The sequence below is a fragment of the Eulemur rufifrons genome, chromosome 17, assembly GCF_041146395.1.
Source record: "Eulemur rufifrons isolate Redbay chromosome 17, OSU_ERuf_1, whole genome shotgun sequence".
In the NCBI taxonomy this organism is placed as follows: domain Eukaryota; kingdom Metazoa; phylum Chordata; class Mammalia; order Primates; family Lemuridae; genus Eulemur; species Eulemur rufifrons.
The window spans coordinates 64,972,300-64,997,318 of record NC_090999.1 but is presented as its reverse complement, the minus strand read 5'-3'; the positions used below and the strand labels follow the sequence as shown (position 1 = coordinate 64,997,318).

The 25,019-nt window shown below is 36.8% G+C and overlaps 1 protein-coding gene across 8 annotated transcripts in view; it reads left to right on the top strand.

The window, feature by feature from the left end:
- Positions 1-25,019, top strand: part of MCTP1 (multiple C2 and transmembrane domain containing 1) — a 494,950-nt gene that overhangs the window by 302,990 nt on the left and 166,941 nt on the right. For all 8 annotated transcript variants that reach the window (XM_069491905.1, XM_069491904.1, XM_069491903.1 and 5 more), the window contains 4 exons: positions 3,498-3,668; positions 6,360-6,490; positions 19,798-19,984; positions 24,922-25,015. In XM_069491905.1, coding sequence (XP_069348006.1) covers positions 3,498-3,668; positions 6,360-6,490; positions 19,798-19,984; positions 24,922-25,015 — 583 coding nt within the window. The remainder of the gene's footprint in view (positions 1-3,497; positions 3,669-6,359; positions 6,491-19,797; positions 19,985-24,921; positions 25,016-25,019) is intronic.

Below are 25,019 nucleotides of genomic sequence, written 5' to 3'. Positions count from 1 at the left end.
GAGGTGGGCGGATCGTTTGAGCTCAGGAGTTCGAGACCAGCCTGAGCAAGAGCGAGACCCCACCTCTACTAAAAATAGAAAGAAATTATATGGACAGCTAAAAATATATATAGAAAAAATTAGCCGGGCATGGTGGCGCATGCCTGTAGTCCCAGCTACTCGGGAGGCTGAGACAGGAGGATCGCTTGAGCTCAGGAGTTTGAGGTTGCTGTGAGCTAGGCTGACGCCATGGCACTCACTCTAGCCTGGGCAACAGAGTGAGACTCTGTCTAAAAAAAAAAAAAAAAAAAAATGGGTAAAGATAATAAATGACTATCTTAGACAAGCTAAATTCCATTGTTTATGGAATATGCTTTTTCCTATGCAGGCCCCCCAACACACACCTTCCCCACCCCCACATATACATACAGAAGAGTGTTCTTAGTGCACTCGGGGCCCTGGAGTACAGTCTTAAAAGACAAAGATAAGGAAGCTGAGTCCCAGAGAGGGAGCAACATGCCCAAGTCACATAGCGAGAAAACTGCTAGAAAGGTGTGAGTGAATATTTATGTTACATGCTTGTCTGTTGGTAGTCTAATTTCATTTTCTGCTTTTACCTTATAATTTTATTTAAAATTTCTATTCACACTTAAACTAAATATGTGTCTGTTTCATGACTATGTAGTCACTCAATAAAATCTACAGCTGAATTATGGAGTTTCTTTTTAAAGAGGTGCCATTTTGAACAAAAATTATTGAAGAAGTAAAAAGGACTTTAAAAAATTTGAATAGTATGTCTTTAGAAACTTTTTTTTCCTTCTTCTTTAGCCTTTTGCACAGGTCATCTTAATTATCACATACATTAGGCCTTTTTTTGTGAAGACATCCTCTCCTTCCTCCTCCTCCTTAGGTGCCCAAGTTGTTTTGGAAATGTTCTTCCAGGTTATGGAAAAGCATTTCATAATATAATGGCAGCAGGTAAAGCCTGCATTAGGTTCATTTATTCTGCGAAAGCATGAAGGATTCCATGGAAAGCATTCTTTCTCCTTCCTCACTCTGTTAGTCAAGTTCATATTCTTATGTAAAAGAATGAAGGAGGAGCAAGAAAGAAAGGGTTTCAGATATGGTATTATTAAGGAAACTAGCTTAGCATTGCTAATTGAAGATGCTGGGTAACCTGCATTGTGCCCAACTATTATTCGATGGCTTCTATAGAATGCATAGAAAATAGCATTAAGTATATTCTTCAACAAGCTGAAATATTGTAAATATAAATATATATGCACTCACATAATAGAAAAGTAAAAGGTGATTTCATGAATTAGCCATGTAGGAAAATCTATCCTGGAATATCATTTCAAATGTAATCAACTCACTTAACTGGAGAGTATCCTTTGGCAACATTCTATTGAAATCATGATTACATTTAAACCTATGAAAGAGTCTCTGCCCTAAACACTTTTGTTGGGAGAAACTCAGGAATCAAGGTCAGAAATATGGGAGTTCTAGTCACACATCCACCATTGATGAGCCCAAACACTCTGAGCCTCAAGTCCATCATCAGTAAAATGGGGCTAAGAGGCCGTGCCTCCTACCTCATAGGGTTTTAGTTGAAACCAAATGATATAATGTACATATACACACTTTTAAATTCTAAGCACTATATAAATGGGCAGCCTTTAACTCCTTGGTCTTTGCTAAAATAATTATTTCTTCTTACTTGCCACAATATTTGTTTTCTTTTTTTCCTTTGTTGCCACTCATCTGCCTTAACCAAACCTTCTGATCCAAAGTTTAGAATCTGATTCTTTGGAGTCTGCTGTTAGAGACAGTTTCAACAGCAGCAAAAGTGGTTGAATCAATCACACACCAAAATCTATTGCTGCACTATAGAATAATAAGTAGCATGAAATCATAGAACTAAAAAAAGACCTTGACCATCATTTGGTGCAATGAATTCCAAACAATTATTTTGATGGGAGAAGCCCTTTGTTCAAATAAAATCCAATGTGGAAACCCAATATAGAGATGGGAGCATAGGGGCTCTAGCTGAAGTGGGCATGGAGTTCCGGGGGACTTGCAGATGCTCCATGAACTCTCCCTTGGACTTCAGAACACGCATGGACACATAGCCCTTGATGCTCACAGAGGTGAGGAGTGCATAGGCAAAGTCCTGCATTGATACTAACAAGGCAGAGCCACCAAGTGATGTTCAAAATTTTCTGTTCGACAAGACAGGGAAATATGCAATGTGATTTAGAAAGATTATTATTGAAATGTTCAAATATCAGAAGTACTATCTTTTGAAGAATGTGGTTTTCACTTTCCTAATAAAACACCCTGAAATGCATGACTTTTGATGATGACAGATAAAAATGTCTATGGCATTCCTATGCTGTGGAAAAAGGTAGGAAGTCAAAGTTGGAGGGGGAGTTAGATAAAATAGGCTGTAACTTTATAACATTAATGTAGAAGAGATTAGGCAGAAAGTAGGGCTAATTTATAATTCAGAAGCGTACTTTGAGGTTCAGAGTAATGTCAAATTTCCTCATGAAATGACTGTAAGTGGAAAAAATGCTTGATAATATGAAGCGATAACTTTTATAGTACTGCTTGATGCTGAATCGAGATTGCAAATGTTTTAACATTTACTACTTTCTCTGGCTTTGTTTTATATACTGTTTAGTTCGAAAAGATTATATGGACATATTTAGTAGACTTGCTAATTTTTTAAAAATCTGATTTTGTTCACTGGCTTAAATATTGTGGTTTAAAATTGAATATAATAAAAATCATTGAAGAAAACATTCAAATACTGGAATGTGAAATAAATCCAGAAATATACTTGCCAATATAAATCACATATATAATTTTTAAATTAATTTTAAATATTTGTGATGCAAGTTTCAGGCGTAAGTAAGACGTCTTGTGTGGGCATATTGATTTTGTTTTCTGTTCTGGGGTACCTTAAATCGTTCTTTAGTGAGCTGAAACCCAATTACTCCTAATGTAGCAAGAAAAAAGCTTTTAAATTATTTGGATACTACTTGCAACTAATCTTACAACTAAAAACCACCTGTAAAATCCATCTGTAACACAAAAAAGAGATCTTCAAAAACCATAAATAGTTAAAAGTTAAATACCACAGTGTGAATGAGGCCTTTGGTATTTATAATATTTATTTTATACATATTTTGACACAGACTTATTTGACACATATGAAAATATTCTCTGATGTTCTCGAAATACCTACATGTTATCATTTTAAGAGCTGAAAAGCTAGACTGTATTTTTAGTACTCATCTATTTTATACAACAAGCATATTTATCATAATTTCACAAATTGTTAATAATTTTATAATATATAATACTCCATAAATTACATTTATTTTTAAAAAATTATAACTGCCTATTCTTTATTTTTTTGAAAAACTATAACAACAGAGGAAAGGGTAATGCCAAATGAGGTATTTGGGTTTAAAACACAATAACCTAACTCGGTTTTCCTTTGCCAAAAGTTTCAGACCCAAAGTTTACGTCTGTCAGACCTACACAGAAAATCACATCTTTGGAGAGGAATAGTCAGCATCACCTTGATTGAAGGGCGAGACCTCAAGGCCATGGATTCCAATGGGTTGAGTGACCCCTACGTGAAGTTCCGGCTTGGGCATCAGAAGTACAAGAGCAAGGTAGCCACATCTCTGTTGTGTTCCTGTCCACATCTGGAAGGCATTGGTTGGTCAATAGCTATGCTTTGGGAAATGAAAAACACTAGACAATTTTTATAATGCTTAATAGAATGTCTTTGAACATCATGTCAGAAAACAAGACCAACAATTGTATTACATTTCTTGCTTTATGTGGTAGGTGACCTTGGGTAAACTACTTAACTTCTCTATGTCTCAATTTCTTCATCTGTAACACAGGAATAGTGGTAGAAACCATCTCTTGGCATAACTATGAGGATTAAAAAAACAACAACAATCCAGAAAAAACATAGTTGATGCCTGGCACATAAAGTGCTCAAAGAGTATTGGCTACTAATATTATTATAGGTAGTGCTAATATCAGTACTACAAATAACAGTATTTTATATGCCATAAAATTCTTTGTACATTATTCTGAAGCATTTTATTCAACCTGAGTTGGACCAATGCAAATTGCAAATTTTTAAATTTATTTGGAAAACAAAGGGCCAAATTCTCCCTGCCACTATAAGCAATGTACCACAGGACAAATTACTTTGTCTCTCCATGCCTCAATTTCCCCATTTGTAAAAATGACAATTAAAATAATGCCTACCTAACAAAGTTATTGGGAAGATTAAATGAGTATAAGTTATGCGTGTAAAGGCCTTAGAATATTGCCTTGCCCGTCATAAGCACTCAGTAAATGTTCATACGAGAAGGAAGAGGAGGAGTGACAATAGTAGTAATAAGTATATTGTGAGTAACAATTACATTACTAGTAATAGTATAATAATAATATATTAGTGATAGAAGCAATAATAATTAATAAAGGTCATAGTAGTCGTAGCTATATTTTGGGCACATGTCTTACCTGTGCTATATCCAACTATGACCCTTTACTGGTCAGTTTTTACAGCTGGCATTCATAGATGTCTTAGGACAACTGATCATATCCATCCTGTATTCAAGATCACATTCCATTTTGATGAGAATTCTTTCACCTTGGTGTCATCATTTTTATGTATTTTTGATAACCATCCTGATCGGGTTCCTTCCAGCCCAGGACGTTTTCATCAGTACCTAAGATAGTTAGAAATCTCACAGAGCTGATTTGTTAGCGGGCAGCAAGCGCTGCTAACAGGCTGATTGGTTACCATAAGGAGTGACCACGTGGAAAGGGAAGACATCAATTTGACATCAAGGAAATCATATGGAAAAGACAATCCTACAAAAGAAAAAGAAAAAGTCTGTTTATGGCTAGATAAGAAAGACAGACCACACCCCAAAATACCATAGGAATGCATCTGAGCCCAATTATAATACATTTGAATTATCATAGCATTTATCGAATGCCATGATTTTTTTTCCACCATTGGACTTAACGTATTTTAAAGTAGCTACTGATTCCAAAAATAGGTACCTATGGCCACTTCTATCTTGTCCTTTCTCAATTAACATCATTTTCATGTTCTAGTAGGCTTAAAACATTACTTATTTTTATAGTTCTGCTCTTTAGGTATGAAATATGAAACCTAGCTATGGACACGTGTCTCTCTTTGCTCTTTCTTTCCATGATCTATTGCTGATTAATTTCAGATTATGAACTTTAAAAATTGTGATTCATTTGCATTACCTTTGCACATAACATACTTCATTGCTTTCAAACTCTTTACATCTGAAGATCTGTCTGTCATACATTAAAAAGGGAAAAGGCCACTGTACACCCTTCTGCTAAAAAGAAAGAACAGGGAAACAAATATGAGTGTCGTTTAACCCAATAGTGAATGCAATTTTAAAACACATCGATATAGGTTCATTGTTTGTTCATTGACTCTACCAGGTGTCTTATCTGAATACTGGAAGATACAAAATTGCACTTTAAATAAGAGATCTTTCTTGTATATGCAACATGAGGAATATATATAGCTATATGTATGTACATGCCCATATATACTCACATATACTCATTTATTAATTTACAAACATTGCTGTCATGTGGTTTTGGGGGAAGAGTCCTGAAGCTCTAATCAAAGACTTTGGGAGTTACAGTCTAGATACCAAAACATATCAACCTTAGGTGGGTCACTTAAACTCTAGGTCTCAGTTTCTCTATAAAATGGGAATAGTAGATCAGTGCTATAATTCTAAGGTAAAAGTACACCTGACCACCCCAAAGCTACTTACATTTTCTTTCTGTTCCTTTAGAACTTCACAGTCTGGTTTTCATGTGCTCAGCTCAGGGTTCCAGTGTGTGGGGGGAGCAAGAACAATAACAGCAAAGAAACTCTGGGTATCCTCATCATCTTTTTTATGAAATAACCTACTATGAGTTATGCCTTCATGCATTAACTGTGATTATGTGAAACAAATGCTGGGATTTCACTTGGAGCTATTTCATTTATACACTATTTACCTTTTTATGTAATTTATAGTTCTCATATGTTATTTAAGATAGTCAAGGGGTGCCTTTTGATTTTTCAGGACATGTCCTTTAGGGCCCATGTAGGAATTAATTATACAATAAAGATGCTGGAGATCTAATGCCTCATTTCCATTATTTCTGGAATGTTCTGTTCAGATAGCACACTGACATTCTTTTCCAGACACCGTAGTACCTAAAGTTTGATTTAGTGTCTCAAACATTTTTAAAGCTGCTATTGGTAAGACAGTGATGAATTTTTGGTTTTCCAGATTATGCCAAAAACTTTGAATCCTCAGTGGAGGGAACAATTTGATTTTCATCTCTATGAAGAAAGAGGAGGAATCATTGATATCACTGCATGGGACAAAGATGCTGGGAAAAGGGATGATTTCATTGGCAGGTTTGTACAAGTTGGTATTTTTGGTTCACCCTAGAGAAAGTGAATTTTTGTTAAGGGAATATTTACTTTAAGTCTGGTTGTTGTACGTGATCTGTACTATCGAAGAAAGAGATCTTACCATGGTAAGGCAAAACTGAAAAACAGATTCAAAAACTGACCAGTAGGTGGCAGTTTTGACCAGTTGATGGACACAGGATCTCCGAATTTGATATCCAGAATTTTCTCCAGATGTCAGAAACATTGTGCGTTAAAGTTATGGGAGTTGAGAAAGAGGAATTTCATCCGATATAAGATACATACAGGAACAAAGAGCATATTCGTAGTCTGTAAAGTGATCTTAGATAATATTTATTTTCATAAAGCATATAGTGACCATAAAATGGATTATTTTCAACAACTCCCTACAAGGTAGAGCGTCTTTATAATCTCTTAGGAGTTCATAAATCTGTAAAGAGTTCCCAAGTTTTAGTGGAAGCATGCAAGTGAGGCAGATCCATGTTAATCTGATAATGCATTGAACAAAGGAGTATTCTGAGGCTTACATGACATTTTCCCACAAAGTCAAGGTTATTTGAATAAATACTTGAATCATATGAATTGTTCTTATTTTAAAGCCTATTTTTATATTTTTCAATAGTTACATACGTGTCATTGTAGCAAAAACACATTGAAACCTGCCAATACTGAGATTAAAGCATAGTGTACCGAAGAATTTGCTCATTTAAAAAAAAATATTTCTTCCTTGTAGCACACATGAATTCCATGTCTTTAAACATACAGTCTGAGGAAAATTCATGCATATTAATAGTAAAAGGAATTTTACTCTAGAAAAGTAAGAACAGGAATCCAATCCAACATATTTATCTCTTCATTTTTTTTTTTTTTTTTTGTGATTCTGGTTTATGTCTTAAGCACTAGTATTCTTCATAGGATTATAAAGTAAGAGGTCAAAGATGAGCTTCAGTTAACTTTTAATATTTTACTTATAAAATGAAATTGGAAAAACACCACTGTGATCTAATACTATGTTACATTTCAATCCTTTTTAAAGTGTTGGCCTTCATTGGACATTTTTTCCCTTCCTTAAAACACAATTTTCAGAGTTGTCTTAAAATTTTATCTTGTTCTCTTTGGGATATACCACTAGCTTAAATAGTCATATACACCTGTTAATACTTCAAATACGTTTCATTATAATTATATATTCATGATTCTATCTCCCTCAATAGGCTATAAACTCTTTCAAGTAGATTCTACCTAGCTATTCCTAGAACAATTAATTTATTTTCATAGTTTATAGAAACACTAGTTTTATTTGGTGACCACAGGATAAGAAGAATGGTGGCCATGTGAAACTTACTATCTCAATCTCATTACTTTGTATTCAAACCTTCTTATAAAATAATGAAGGAGCCTATACCCTAAAATACACTGGCTTTCTGTACTTCTAGGCATATATTACATAAAGTCCTTTTTACTGCTTCTTCTCCTTTTTCTTCCATAATGACAGATGTCATTTGTGTATTTTTTTCTTTGGGAAGAATTTCCAAATTTAGAAATTATGAAAATTTCTCAGCCCATTTGGTACTGACCTTTCCCTTTTCCTCACTTGATAATATTAGGAGTTCTTCAAGGGCAGAAATGGTTGGCAGAGGGGTGGACCTGTTTCTCTCACTTCACCTTGTTTCTAAGGGTTTTTCCACATTTCAGTAAATTTTGAGAGAACAATGACAAATAGCTGGATATAAGATCATAGGGATTTCTCTAGATACCTGTGGAAGCTAAGAAAATCTTACGAAGTTTGGAAAAATAGAATAAGTCCATTTTTGGTCATATGCCAAACATAACTGTCTATTTAAGCTCAAGTTTGAGAGCACAGGTGTAGGCAAGACATCTCCTTAGTATCAGTTCAAACCGATTTACACAATGAACGGAATGAGTTGAATTTTGAGATAATCAAAGATAGGCAATAGAAATATGTTGCACCTACTAATTTAACAGAGATGCCTGTTGCAGAAAAAGGAAATGACTATGGTGAATCATCATTTCAAATTTATTTGATGTCCAGACAGCACCGGAAATCTTGTTGTCTAACTTTATGCTTGTTAAATTGTACTTTAAACACATCCTGTCACTGAAAACAATATATTAATATTATTATACCTAAGAATCAGGTGAGTTGTGTTCATTTATTTGAAGGTTGAATAGTAATGGTAGAGATAATACAGATTATAATAGAATTATTAAATTCCTAGAATAATTTAGAAGTGAATTGACTTACCTTCCAATGAAATTTGAGTCCTCGGAGTAAAGTAACAAGAGTAAGGCTGTCATTGTGACTTTCTGTCTTCTTTTGCCAGCTATCATTGCAGCATTCTATGTCTATTAATTTACAAATTAGAGACTATTCTGAGATTTGGCTGATGGCTACTAAGTAAATTTAAAGTTGGTCGTGGAGGGTAATACTATTCCTTCAATGGCTAAGTTTTTTAAAGGGTACTATCTGAGCCTCAAATTTGAGAACACTGTATGAATTAGATTATCTATATAAACCAATTTCTTATGCTATTATTTTGTTATTATCTACTTTATTTTCCATTTTTGGTCATGTATAATGATTTTTGAAAAACGTTTTGTAAATGCAAACTCAGTGACAGGATATTCTTGTTTGTTTCATAATAAAAACAAGATTGGCTATGAATGAAGGAACCACTTGCAAATCTGGAGTGTCCAAACGATTAAAACTATTTTAGCACTGAACATTACCCACTTCCATTCTTACTGGAACCCACTCAGTCAGGCTTTTGCCCCCAGCAGTCCACCAAAACTGCTCTTGTCAAGGTCACTGGTGACCACCATGTTGTTTAATCCAATGACCAGTTTTCAATCTTCATCTTCTGACCCGGCAGCGTGCTGGACTCGTCTAATCACTTCCTTACCTTGAAACACATTTCTCATTTGCCTTCCAGGACCCTCACTCTCTTTGTTTTCTTCTTACCTCATTGCATGCTCCTTCTTGGTCTCCATCACAGATTTTTCTTCATCTCCCTTATATTGCAGTTTTAGAGAGCCTTAGAGCTCACTCTTTGGGCATCTTGCTCCCATGGTGACTTCATCCTTTTCTATGCTTTCCACACTATCTATAGGTTGACAACTACAAATGTACAGCGCCACTCTATAACTCTTCTCTGAACTCCAGATTCCTAAATCCAATTGCCTACTTGATGTCACCACTGGAATGTCTAATAGGTTTCTCCAGTTTAGTATGTTCAGAGCTAAACTTCTGGGCTCCGGCCCCTCTTCTTCTTCCTTCAGGCTTCTCCCTTGTTTGTTGCCAACACCAAAATTCTTAGAGTTGTTTTTGATTACGTTCTTTCTCTCATTCTCATCAAATCCATCAGCAACCTGGTAACTTTTCCTTCAAAGCGAACTCAGAATTCACTTCAGAATTCACTGCCTCTTGCCTCTAGCATTATAATTCTGGTTGAAGCCACCATTAGCTTTCATGTGACAATAGCAACAGCCTCTTGTTCTTCCTTCCACACTTCCCCTCCCACAACAGTCTGTTTCCAATATAGCAGCCAGAGTCATATTTTTAAAATGCAAATAAAATAATTTAACTCTTCTGCTCAAAGCTCTTCAATTCTTTTGCATGGTAATCTGAACAAAACCAAAGTCCTTACAGTGGCTTCCAATGGTCTGCAGGGCACGGCCCTGCTACTCCCTACCCTGAAATTCTGCTCTTCCACCTCCCCCTCCTTCTGCTCTCTTCCAGCCATGCTTCCCTCTTGCTGTTCCTCAAGCACACCTGACACCCTTCTACCCCAGGGCCTTTCCCTCCATCCGGCACAAGCTTTCTTCAGGGATCCATCTGCCTGCCTTGCTTCTTCACCTTCTTTAGGTCTGTGCACAAATATCACATCAGGGAGGCATCCATACCAAGTCTATTTAAAATTGAACCTCTTTTCCTTGGCATTCCCTTCCCCCTGATCTGCTGTGTGTTCTCCATATATGTAAGCACCATTTGATAAACAATGCTTCTTATTTATTTTCCCTCACTGGAATGTAAGCTCCACAAAGGCAGGGGTTCTTGAGTGTTTTGTTCACTGAAGCATCCTCAATACGTAGACTAGTATCTGACACGTAATCGGTACTCAATAAATATTTGCTGGGTTTGAATGTAAATACCTGAAGCTTGATTTAATACTGGAAGTTATGGCTCTTTGTTCTCTGAATGCAGACTGATCTGACATCATGGGTTAATGAAAAGGCAATTAGAAGAACATGACTTAGTGGAAGGTACAAAGTTTCAGTGTAATTGTGGAAAGATGTTTGAGTATGATGCCAAAGAAGAGAATTAATGTGTTAAAGTATAAAAATGTCTAGTCTTTATACTTAAAAAATAATAAATTGTTGCATTTGGGGGGAAAATAGCCTACACATTTACCAAGGTGCTTACATCATAACTTTTTATCACCATGATACTCACGTTGTCAAATTTTACACAAAAATAAATTTACCATGAAAGGAAAGAAAGAATAACAATGATACTTTATAGGGCCCTACTACATACATTAGCTCAGCACTATGGGGTAACAAGGGTACTTCATATTGTACCAATTTTGCAGATGAATAGAGTGAGGCCAAAGGAGATTAAGATGTTGCTTGGCTAGTATGCAACTGGGGTAATGGATCTGAGGCTCAAACCCAGGACTCCTGACCCTAAAGTCCATGCTTATTTCACCACAATCTTGTATTTAACGTGTTTTCTTGAAGCCATTGAGTGCTCAATAAAATGCCAAGTACCCAGTAAACCAACTTAGGTGATGCACACCATATTGCAAGTTTAAACAACAAATTTTACCTGTCGCTGAACTACAAATTTCAAGTGAAGGTGAAATAATGTTAATCTGCATGTAATTATTTAACTTTCTGATCACCTGCATTTTGGCAGGCAAGACGGACTGCCACCTTTACGATAATCAGCTAATAAATCCTCGTGATTGTTACACTTTTATGCAGAGCAGTAATCTGAACAAATTGGCTGCTGACAGCTGCGGTAAATTGCCAAGAATGAGTGCTGTCAGAGAACAAGTTGTTTTTATGAACGTGCAGAATAAGTAAATCCTGTGTCATGCAATTTTATTCAGTTAGAGTTATTTGCAATCCAATATAGCAAGATTTATAGCATTATTTATTAGTGTGCAAAATGCTTGTTTATCTTTAAAGTGGCATTGATTTGGGGTACATATATTTTAAGTTGGTGAATTGCTACTGACTTTATTTGTTGCATTGTTCTCAGGGCCTAGGCATTGGTACTACCCACAGCACCATTCTACAAATGTAAGCTTGAGTAGAGAGCTTAATTTTAACAACATTTTTATTTAATGATATACGATAAGAAAAACTTACTCTAAAATGGTGAGTTCTGGATGAAGAACAAATGCTTTCAAATTCTAAAACCGTATAAATAAATCTATGGCTCTGTATTTAATGCTGAGGAGAAGAGAATGTAGGATGTGTAGATGCATGCAAGTGTGTTAGGTTTAGTATGGCAAATGAGGAAAACATCCTTGACTGTGGATCTTAACCAAACTTAATGATTTTTTAAGGTTGAGAGCCAATGCATTTGAGCACTCGACACTCTATAGATTCTGATTTGAAACGTTTCTTATTTGTGACACCAAAACTACGTTGATTCTTTTACTTTCTACATAAAAAAGAGCAGGAACAATCCTGCTTCATTATTAATTTGAAAACACAGAAAATTCTAAACTGAAGGGAGTGTTTTAAAATGAAATCATTATATGTTATTATTTTTTTCTTACTAAAGATTGAGTGAAGTATTTCATTAGGGAGTTAGACAATATTTAAATAAAGAATAGAGTGTGTCGTTGATTTTTTTTGTCTTGGTTTTTCATAAATTTAAACTAAACCAAATATATTAAGATTTTAATTCCTTTTCTTTCATGGGTTACTGTTTTTTCTTCTGACGATTTTCTCAGAAAGTTTACACTTATTGCGATATTTCTTAAAGAACTGGAAAAGTTTCCAAAGACAGTTTCCATGCACCGCTGTATGTATATTAAATAGTTTACCTTCAAGTCAATGAACAGGAAATTATACAAGTTTGCAGAAGTATGCTCTGATAAAGCAGTCTCCCCAAAGACAGTTGAACAGTGACAACTTCTGACAACAGAAAGGCAGTAAGAGCATTTACCTTTTGTAATGTCAGAGATAGAGTAAAAACTGCATAATCATGGAACTTGAAAACACTTTAGCTGTTAAACATTGAATTCTTTAAAATGTAGACATTCTAAGGAGTTATGTATTATATTAATTTATAACATAACGTTCTAAAATATTATGCATCATTATACTAATAGAAAGTAGTTGTCATATATCAAGAAATCTGAAAACCTTATAAAATTTATTGTTAAATTTATTAAAAATTATGTAAAATTTTGTTTTCAAAAATCTGCCCACCTGCATAGGGGCTTGTTTTCTTATTCTGAAGGTTGCATGTTTAAGTGTCTTGCTAATCATGACAGCTTCAAAATATCACGAGCTAATACTTTAAGACATAACATACATTTAGAGGTTCATTGTTAAAGAGAGCAGATGTAAATTTCTGTTGCAAATATTCTGCTTGATGATTTGGGATTGTTTTGGCTGAATTCTTGCTTGATCTGATCCTACCACCGCTGGGCTGGGAGTCATAACGTGACTGCCACAGAACTTAAGTGGACTGAAAGTATCGGCTATGCACATTCTTGTTTATCATTGCTGTTCACTTGTGCTTGTTCAATTAGCATTATCTTCAATCCACAGTTCCTTTGCTGGGATCTTTTAAAGCCAATTGTCCATTTTGTGAGGATTAGTTTAGTTCAAACTAGATTATATAATCTGCAAATCCACTTAACAGGGCATGTATGCTCTGCAATTCAGAGGAGGCAAGCGAGCACGGAAGGGTGCCACTGTCAGCCCCTTCATGTTACGCAGCTCCTACGCTTCCCTCTAAACACTTGAGGCCATCTGTGACGCTGCTGACGAATGGGCCACCTGTGTTGATAATGCTTATGTCAAATATTGATGAGGCTTGATTTCTGGCTTATTTTTAAATTAGAAATAATTCCAAAAAACTTACTTCCTGTTCCCCGGGAGACTCGTATGTTTATACCCAGGGTGCTAATCACAAGACTATTTCATCCGGGAAGAAATGGCTTTGGTCATTGGTTCAGGGAGGGCAGAAGGAAAGGCAGGGGAGAAAAAAGGAGATGAGAACTCTGCAATTTTTTTCCTTCAACTCTTAGGAGGAAATGTCACTAAACAAAGATGTCAATATTCCTTTCATGTGGTTACATAATTCAAGTGTGTGTGTGTGTGTATGTGTGTGTGTGTGTATTTTTTAAGTGCAAAGGACTTTAAGCTCTGATACGGGAGTTAGGAAATGTGATTCAAGTTCTTGCCATTACTTAATTTCTCTGAACCTTAATTTCCCCATTGGTGAAATGAGAGGGGAAGTAGCTCTGAAATCTTCAATTTTGAGTCTGTTTTGATTGTTTGATTGATTGATTGATGAGTTGAGTTTGGTACAGATAGTTTGAATTCTCCAATATCAAACTAAGGCGAATGTGATAGTATAACCAGATACATTTACATAGAACTTTCAACTTTTCAAAGTACCCTTTCATCTATTATTCCTGTGTTCTTACAACTCTATGCAAAGAGCAGGCATATTTTTAAAACAAATTTCCATTTGATAAATGAGGAAAGCTGAAGCACAAAGAGTTTAAGAGACTTGCTTAATATCACAACACTAATGAATAATTGAGCTTTATTCAAATTTCAATGTTCTAAACCCCCGGACATGGACTCTGAAGCCAAGTACTTTGTTCAGAGCAACACCGAGCCTGTGGTAATTCTAGAAACAAGAATCTGAGAAACCAGAATGTCGAGAAGGGGCTGAATCTTCACAGTCTAACAGAGAGGACCTGCCACCTAAACAGTTAATAAATAGTTAGGGAATGAATTAATGAATGAGTGAGCGAAAATGAGTGTTGGAGAGAAATCAAACCACTTTCTAGACAGACAATATAGCAGTGGTAGAATGAGCACATTACATCCAGTGCCGGGTCTGCTGCTATCAAGCACTGTTACCATGGGTGAATTGTAGGCCTCTCTGAACCTCCATCCCTTGCCCATAAGTACTTTAATACTTATAGTGCACCGGTTGTATTCCAGGTGCTGTGCTAGGTGCTAGGTGCTAAGAATAAGACATTGTCTCTGCTTTCAAAGTGTTTTAGGATATTGAGGAAGACAACTGCAATGAGAATCAGTAATTTCAATGAGAATTATATTATCATCCCAGGTAGAGGGGATGTCTTGTCCAAATATAAAGAAACAGGTGAGCCCTAGCAGGGGCGTTGGGAGAATCATAAGCCTTCTGGAATAACAAGTAATAAATATACATCAACAAGTGACACACAAGCTAGATGGTAGGTCATGGAGGCCACTGTTGGCTTGCATAGGATTCTCATAAGCAGTGGGAAGCCACCGGAGGAACATGGTCAGGCTTGTTGTGTTTTAGACATCCTTAACTGAGAAGGTTGAACTATATCAATGGTTGTTGCCTTAACCCAGGTTCTCTGGAAAACAGAGCTTGAGGCAATGATTAAGTGCTGGTGCTTTAGTGAGAGATACAATCCCTGACAGCAAGAGTGAGGGAGAAAGAACATGAGGCACAGAAGGCTAGGAAGCAATAGAAGGTGATATGTTCGTGGGCTGGTCAGTATTTTCTGTATTTCAGGGACACAGCTGACGGCTTAGCATGTGCACCCACATGGCCATGTGTGGACAGGCAACATGAAGAATCACATTTTAAAACAGTCTGTGAGAGAAAGGAGGTTTGGGAAGTTATCTTCCCATCTCTTATTCCATTGATCAGAGTTCACCCTACACAGAGACAACTTCTGCATTGTTTCATCTGGCTTTTCTCTGGCTTCCTTGGCAGTTGATCTGGAAGCCAGATCTTATCCCCTCAGTGAGGCTTTGCATTCAAGTGCAGAAGTGGCCTTACAAGCCAGAAACTCTAGGCATGTGGCAGCTAGGCTGGGTGCACATTGGCAGCCAAGGGGAGAGCCTGGCCCATTTGGATAAGTGAGAGATTGGCTAGCCCCAGTTAGACCCACAAGGACCCCAGCACAGTCAGTGGTCCTGGTGGGGGGATGAAGATCACTCCCCAGGGAGGCCCAGCAGTACAGCTAAGGCACAGCAGGCAGCTGAGGCCCCAGGAGACCATGGCTCCAGAAGAATCCATGGAGGTGCATAAGATATGTCAGGTATGTTTTCAAACTATACGTATGGAACCCCCAATATACAACAGATATAAGGGAACCGAAGAGGAGAGTCCACACCCCTTTTACTCAGACTCCCTCCCATCATGACCTTTGAGGCACACCCTAGAGCTCCTTGCAATGTGACTTGAAATTAGATTCGATTAGATGCCTTCTCACCCCAACATTCAGTATATTTTTTTGGTAATATATCTAAGGAATAATATTTCATTGCCTGTAAGATAAACCTGTTCTCGTAGTTCCTTGGGTTGTGGAATCGCAAAGAAAGAATGATGTAGCAAGTGTAAGCATGGAAAGCGTTATAACAAATTGTTGAATTGGGGATTATTGAGAATTAAAAGTTCATCTAGTTCGATTAACTCCTAATTGCAGATGAGAAAACTGGAATTCAAGAGGTTAAGTTGTCTTGAAAAAGGTCATACAACTAATTAGTGAAAGATGCACCAAGGGAATCTAACTCCCAGTCTTGGGATCTTTACTCCGTCTATGTGTTTGTGAATGTTTCTGTGAACATATTTTTTAGAGTTTGTAAATTTGTTTCAGTGCTTTTATAATTTTGCATTTTCATTTTGATAACAACATAAAATCCATTAATGTGCGCCTCTTCTGGACCATCTGGATGACCACTTAGTACTTCCATATGCTAACTATACTGAATCCTTCCTTTGAACAAGACACAGCGGTATATGGGTGAGGCAAACACAGAAGCGCCTGCCCTACCCAGTTAGTACTGTGTTCACATTGCAATAGACGGTGTCACAAGGGTTCCATCTTTGTACATATTTGTCCCAAAACCACAAGGGGTAGCAAATGCTTTTTCTCCACCCAATTCCAGCAATAATTTGATTTGATACCCACCAGTGAAGCTGTAATGGGAACTTTATCTTCAAGTTAATAAGACAGTTTTGCTGAGTTATAGGTGCCACTTTATTTAGAATGGCATCTTACTCCCAAACAGAATTTTTAGATAAATACGAGATCTGAATAATTTCAACTAACACAAAGAACCTTGAAGTCATTTAATACTCTCTTGTTCCATGTAAATGGACATTCTCTACATTAGAATTATTAAAGTCAAAATTCTGAAACATTAAATATAGAACAGAACCTGAGATTATCTAGTTCTATGAGCACACCCAATATTGAAATTTTAGTTTTTGCAGAAAAGCGTCATCTTCCCTATAAATTTAAATTGTTGTTTTAAATTTTATTAGTTTCATAGTTTTCAAAATTCAATTTGTAAATTTTTCTTAATCAACTTATAGCCTTCTTCCCTAGTTTATATAGATTTAAAAAGCATAAAAATAACATGATGCTATACTTGGAAATTGAGATAATTTTTTCTGTTAAAAAAAAGTCCGGATATTACCCAGTTTGAGAACCACTGCTAACAGCACAGATTTCCTCCTGGGATGCACAGTTACTTAATAACAGAATGGCAGACAAAGAAGCCTAGATCTTGGATTCCAGAGTCCCAGGTTGAGGTCCTGGCTCTGCTGATACCTACCTGTATATCTCCAGTCAGTCATGTAGCCTCTCTGGCCCTCAGTTTTCTCATTGGTAAATTAAGGAGATTGCAGGGATCACAAATCTTTATGCCTATTGGAAGCAGGTAGAGTAATTAAGTGAAATAGGCCAGCTATAAATAATAGGCAGTATTGGGAACAGTAACTTTTCAGAGGACATTTGCCCTATATTTACAATTATTTAGATTCAAAACTTTTTTTTAGCGGTACAAGTAAAAACAGCAAATCTGTGGATCAGATTCCATCTGAAGCTTGCCAGTTTGCAATTCCTAAGCCATATAATCTTTAGAGTACCTTCCCCAACTCTAAAGCATTAAATGCAGTAACTCTAATGTAAATGAAGAGAAGCCAGCATCTATATGACTGACTAGTGCAAAGTGATAGCGGGCATGGAAGGAAATCCTCCGGAAGGCTTCAGTGTGTTTTAGTGTTTTAAGAGTGCTGAATCACCATATAAAACAATAAGACAGGCCAGGCCTGGTGGCTCATGCCTGTAATCCTACCTAGCACTTTGGGAGGCCGAGGCGGGAGGATTGCTTGAGCTCACGAGTTCGAGACCAGCCTGAGAAAGAGTGAGACCCCATCTCTACGAAAAATAGAAAAATTAGCCAGGCTTTGTGGCATGTGCTTGTAGCCCCAGCTATTCTGGAGGCTGAGGCAGGAAGATCATTTGAGGCCAGGAGTCTGAGGTTGTAGTGAGCTAGGATGATAGCACTGCACTCTACCTGCGGTAACAGAGCAAGACTCTGTCTCCCTCTACAAAAAAAAAAAAAGACAAGGAAGGGACTGGGAAATGCATGATCAAAGTGAGAAAAAGGAAAAAAGAGAAAACAAAGTAAGTAAAAGACCCTTTTTGGTTTCAGCTGTATCCAACCTAAAATAGTTTCTGAATTATAATCCCTGTTCAATTCCCTGGTATTGTACTCCCAATCCAAGCCAAAGATTCATTTACATTAAACAAACTACAGGCAGGCACTGTGCCGGGTGCTGGAAAGATCTCGAAAAGATCATATTCATGTTTTTCCTTTTTATTAGAGAATATGTTTGAATGGTGGTTTTTCACTGCTATATTGTTACCCTCAATTTTTCCAGGTGTTATAGATAAGAACTTAATTCTAATTAAAATTAGAATATTAGATAAGGAATTTGATTTTTTTTTACCGTTAGAGTCTAAGGAGACAACATGAGAGCATCTTGAAATGGATACTGTCTTAGTAGAAACAATGAGGTTATTTGATGTACATTCTAACTTACGGAAAGTGTTTTCCACACTAGGTACAGACTCTTTACTTTCTCAATAGTTAGCATTTAGCACACATAGACTTTCTGCTACTGACCAGGGCATTTCTTTTCATTTTCGTTTCTTGTGTCAGTATTCCTCTTCCTCCTGTTTGTGTCTAGTCCCAGACGTTTTTCATGTTAACCAATAGGCAGAAATGAAAGGTAAATGTTGGACTTTGGTTCAACCACTCATGCTAAAGAGATGTTCAAACCCAACTACAAGCTTTGCGGCCCTGTTCATAGGAATTGACTTTAAAAGTAAAACATTAAACACCAAATAGACTGAGGAATAAAAAGGAGCAAGAATTTCATCTGTCCCCGATAACTGACCACTCCATTTATGATATGTTACCACATTTAATCTTATAATTGGCTATTTCCTGTTTTAAATGCCTTTTATTCGTGTCTGCCACCTTTCTCTCAGTTTATTAGCCTTGTGGTCAGCACATTACCTTTCTGTTCAAAATCAATTGACATTTTTATGAAAAGCATTTTCAAGGTGTCCGTCTCTGGGAGAGGGGCAGACAGAGCACGGACCGCCACGTTATGAGACCCCTGTTAGCACCACTCTGGTACCCAGCACTTCGGCCATCCCGTTTCGGGAGATTTGTGTGTTTTTATTTAGATTTATGCTGTGTACTATGAATAAATTGGCATAGTTTTGAAAATGTAAAACTTAGGGTATCACTATGGCATATATTCGATTGGCTGCTTAATAACGTTTATGACTGAGGGGAAATGCCTGTTGTTATAAAAGTGACACCCAAATTCAGACTCTTGGTAGCTTTCTTCCCTCGATGGCTCATGTCAGTCTTTGCACACACAAAGCTCCACTGAACTAGCGCCTTGGGCCGTGCAGGGATGGGAAGTCCTCATCGCTTTATGAATACAGTGATAGTGGGTAATAGTCAAATTTCAGATAGACACATTTTTTTGTAACCAACAAGAAATAAGCAATTATAGACCCTAAGATAATCAGGCTCTAAACTTTGTGAAGAAAGTCAGCTGACATGAAAGATGTAAACTTCTAGTAGTCCAAATAGTATTTTTATTGATTTATTTTTCACATAGCGCTGAGCAACTGTTTGATATGGCAAAAAAAAAAAAAAAAAGCCACTTGCTGATTCAAAACATTTGTTTCCAGGTGCCAGGTCGACCTGTCGGCCCTCAGTAGAGAACAGACACACAAGCTGGAGCTGCAGCTGGAAGAGGGTGAGGGACTCCTGGTGCTTCTGGTCACTCTGACAGCCTCAGCCACAGTCAGCATCTCTGACCTCTCTGTCAACTCCCTGGAGGACCAGAAAGAGCGGGAGGAGATATTGAAGAGATATGTACGTATGTAACCCTCCGCCTTCTGGAGTCACGTGTGATCAGATGAGGTTGTAAACAATTTACCTGGGGTGACAGAAATATTTCCAAGCAGCTGACAGAAGAATCAGCAGAAGCAAAAAGCTGGGCAAAATGCAAATGCCACCTTTGCAGAAGCACACACGTGACCCAGCAATGTCTAGAGACCTGGTTGTCTCCAGGGTCTCTTCCAGAGCAAGTTCTGGATGCTGAGATTCTACTCAGTGACTTTATCATGCAGGGAAACTGCCCGGAAAGGAAGGGCGAGTTTACACCACGTTACTTCAAAATGAATTCACTGAATCTTTGTAGCTGCAGTTTCAGATTTCCTTGTCTTTCCAAGTTTGAGATGCAGTTAATGGCATTTACGTTAATTGGTAGCTTGGTAACCAGAGAGTATTCACAGAAGTGATGTTTATTTTCCACTGCCCAGAAAATCCTCATTTCATTTCTTTAATTTTTTTTCATTCAATGAGAAATAAACTAAAAAGGAAGCCACCTTCCTGTTAATCCAACATAGAGTGATCGGATGGAATCGTGAGTCACTAAAATAACTACCCTCCTCAAATTTTACCAAACCCAAATCTTCCCAACCAAATCTTCCTATTTCCCAGCATCCTCCCATTGTGCATTTCCCACCATGCAGTTTTCTTGACTCGGCAGAGAGGGGAGCTCTTACTCCACCATTCTCTCTCAGTGAAGGCTTGAAAAAGTAAATGCCTCAGTGCCCATGAAACTAGGAAAAAGGCTTTTCCACTTAAAATTACAAAGCTTGCATTGTACAATGCTGCCAGGTGTTTAGAAGGCTCCTCTAGACACTCAGCCATGAAACCAAGCTCTGACTAACAAAGAACGGCTTTTTTTTTTTTTTTAGGTTTTAAAATATTCCTATTTGCTGACTGACATCCTTTCAATAACTGAATTTAATAAAGATGTACCTTATCAGGCTGTGCAGATAACATGAAGTGCTGGTACTAATGCTCTACAATATTCTTCAAACAGATTAGCAGGATGTGCGCTTCAGCAAATTTATTCTAGCTATCGCCACCAAATCAGCTGTCTGCTAATGCTTGTACAACTCACCCACCAATGGTGTTATCATAAACAGTTTAATAGAGGTGACTTAGCAAGGCTAAATAGTATATATTTTTTAAACCACCTAAGATCCTAAGGTATTGTGTGGCATCTTCTAATATATAATTGCAATTATGAAGATTAGTTCACATTTTGGTACCCACCAAAACTTATTCCCCTGTTACCAGAAGTGAGCCTCATGAATTAAAACAATTTTAGAGGAATTAATCGGTATATTAATATAAAAATTCTTCTAGCTATTATAATACTGTAGTTGATGGATTAATATTTTTGATAGTATCCCATATATTAAGATGATACTGCTGCCTTGGTAATTAGAAGTAATCCACCTCTTATTGATTTTTTTTTTTTTTTTTTGCTAGATAAACTTCTTTACATCAGCTATTTCCATTCAGAATTTGAATATGTATGTCCACATTTTCTTTCAAATGTTAGTTATTTCAATAAGATGTAAAATATTATGTGGATGTCTGAGCTAATTTTCAGATTATATTCTGCTCAATATATTAAAAAGTGAACCATGTTTAAATATGCTATTTTTCCAGCCCTGAATTTCAGGCAGAGGTCTATACCTCCCTCTAGAGACAGACTTGCTAAGAAGCTACTATATACAAGATAGCACATGTGTTATAATTACTCATAGCAATACAAGGACAAGGACCTATATTTTAGGGCTTCTGTATGTTTCCTTTTTTATTATACGGGTAATGACATGAATGAACGAATGCCGTATCATGTCTGAAATATTATGTGTTTTGGAGAGACATATAAAAGACGTTATTTGTTTGGAGAATTATTTATATGTTTTCCTATAAGAACATGTGTATTTTAAGAGTTGAGGTCAAACTTAAGAATTTGATTTGGCACCGGTCATGGTCAGGAAAGTAAATGAATTGCCCCATTCTGCTGTGAAACAGCCCTGAAAAAGCTCTCCACTGCTGTCATGGAACACTTCATTGCTAAGCATTGAAGCCCCACAAATTAAACGGGCATTACTGTGTGAGCCATTATTTGATCAGCACGTCCTGAGAAGATGGCTAATTCCATTTTTCTTTTTTTCTTCTTTTAGGGGGAGGGCAGGAGGGAAGGTCAGTAGGGGCAGGTAGTAATGGGTAGCAGACCAAGAGCGATTGTATGACCTTTTCAGAACGGGTGTGTGGAACCCTTGCTCCCCCTTGTCACAGTTTAAAAACCAGAGGAGCTAGTTTAGAGAAGAAGTTGTTAGCATTCCATTTTTATTATGACATTTCACAGTCATCTGATTTAATGTCCCTTGACCGGATTGTCCACCGTGAGACGATGGGCTTGAAATGTTATTTAGAGCATTGATAAAAGGTGAGCGGTTCTAAGATGACAGCGAGTCATAAGGCTGGTGGTGTGACATTAATTTTCTCCATAACAGAGATGGAATAAGACGTCACGGTGACAAGCTGTCAATCAGCTCTGGCCCCTCAGAGCATCTCGATGCCGTAGGACGGGGTATTGCCTCTCCCGTAATAGAGCTGAACTGAGATGCTCTCCCTGACAGCTGCTGCAGCCATAGAGAAAATATATTATACAGCCTTTCATTAAAAAAATAAAGAGGACTCCTCTCCAGAGCATTTCAATCTTTTCCCATCTATTGAGGGCTGAAAGGATTCACAGCAAATCATAGATTCCTCTGCTATGGAAATTTCTGGCTTCAGAAGCCATCCAGGTTTTTAGGCCTTCTAAAATAACCGTAAATACAAGGCAGGAATACCTCTTGATTAAGCATTACTTAAAGTTATATTTTTAAAATGATGTATTTATTTGCTTTTTTTGGAGTTCTTATTATAATCTGTGTGTCACTGGCCTAAACAGTTGAAATTTGCAATAAATTACTGAGAGTCAGCTGACTTGGGGAAATGAAACCTTCAAACAATAATTACCCACCCAAATGGGAAGCAGAGCATCAGAGCTGAAGCACTAGAAGACAATATGTCTGTGGAATGAGGTTACTGGTATGAAATGATTCTCAGACGTGAGGACGATGTTATTGGTTTTAGTCACGGTGAAACTTGGTTCAAATTACCCCTGAAAATTAAAGTACAGGAACCTTTTGATAACACTATTTCCCATCATTAGGGTAGGAGACTTATGTGGTTTATAACATTGAGTAAGCTCTGAGATAAGAAGCTTCCCAAACTTGGTGTTGCTGTAGGAACACAACATGCCTACAAACCTCTGAATTCTAAGACTGCTGACTAAAGCCCCCACTGTTGAACTCTTAACTTACAGGAATTTAAGTGGAGAGAGAAATGCGTCTTTACTGAACCCTGTCACCTGGGTATTTTAAACAGATTTTTGGTGATAAACAACTGTTTAAAAATAATAAAAGATTAAGAGTTAATCCTTGTGCTAAACACTATTTTTAAAGAGTTAGGCTATGAGATTACTTATAGATCTGCATTTTCTCCTCTTAATGTACCAAGGTCATAGCTTCAGTGTAAACAATGACTAGTCATACGGGACTGATAAAATTCATATCGCAATAAGCCTTTGCTTGCCAGTATTCTCACATTATTAATACAATGATGATGAGAATGCTTTTTACTCTAGCAACATTTTAATAGATAACTTTATTATGCAAAAATATGCTCCCTGATCTTGAAACATTTAAAAAATTCTGGTGAATTAGTACCTTTGATTTACAGAGTAGAAGTAAAAGAAAAATGCTATGAAGTGTAAATCATAAGAAAAATGCTATCAAGTGTAAATAAACAAATGCATATCAGCATTCCATAGGGCCATTTTATTCTCAAAGTATTTGTGCCTATTAATTAGACTTTCAAATTATTGTATTGGTTTCCCTCTTTTGATTTTATAAGTGCTATACTTATTAAACATCACCATTATCAATTTAAGAAGTGAAATAGACTTTATCATTTGGATCTGGGTTTTCTATCAAAGTTACCATACTTCTATACATACTAAAATAGCAAATAAAACAATAAACTTAAGGCAAATTACTCACCACTTTTGAATTTATTTTTAGTCATCAATTTGATTTATTTTAAAAGACTTTGTATATTTTTTATTTAAAAGGTTTATGGAACTGCATAATTGTTTTGAACTAAATATCAGAAAATAGTCTTTAGATAATTTAACCCTCACCTAGCACATGCAATTTCCAAAACTCATCAAGAAGAAAATAGCAGACAAAAACAGTTAGTTTAGTATTGACTTTCTTACCTCTAAAGTCTGAAGAGTGTTACACAACCAACAACTTCAAATTCAATACTAAGAATCATTGCCAGGCGTAGCGGCATACACCTGTAGTTTCCGCTACATGGGAGGCCGAGGTGGCAGGATCCCTTGAGTCCAGGAATTCGAGACCAGCTCAGCCAGGCAATGTAGCAAGTCCTTTACTCAAAAAACAAACAAACAAACAAAAAAAAAAACAACAAAAAAAAACCCCATCATTTGTCTCCAAACCATCAGATGAAAGATTTCTTAGTGTGCTTTGGTAGAGGATAGTGAAGGTAGAAAGCAGACATATCTATTCCATAACTTATTGTTCGCCATCTGTTGATACTCATTTATGGGAAGTAAATGTGGAATTTTTTTTTTATTCTCTCAGAAAATCTACCTACATGGCAACAATTACCTACATAAACGTGTGTGTGTGTGCACGTGCACATTCATGATGGTAGAAGGGTAATTTGTACTGAAGAAACACAAATGACCCTTTCAACCCCTTTAAGCGGTATCCTGAGATAAACTATAAAACTTGGTGTTTTCCCAGCACACTCTCTGAGAGTCCTTAGGACCTTTCTTTTCTAACACCAGTGTTGTGGTCTTGCAGGGCCCATTGAGGATATTTCACAACCTGAAAGATGTGGGATTTCTCCAGGTGAAAGTCATCAGAGCAGAAGGGTTGATGGCCGCTGATGTCACAGGTAA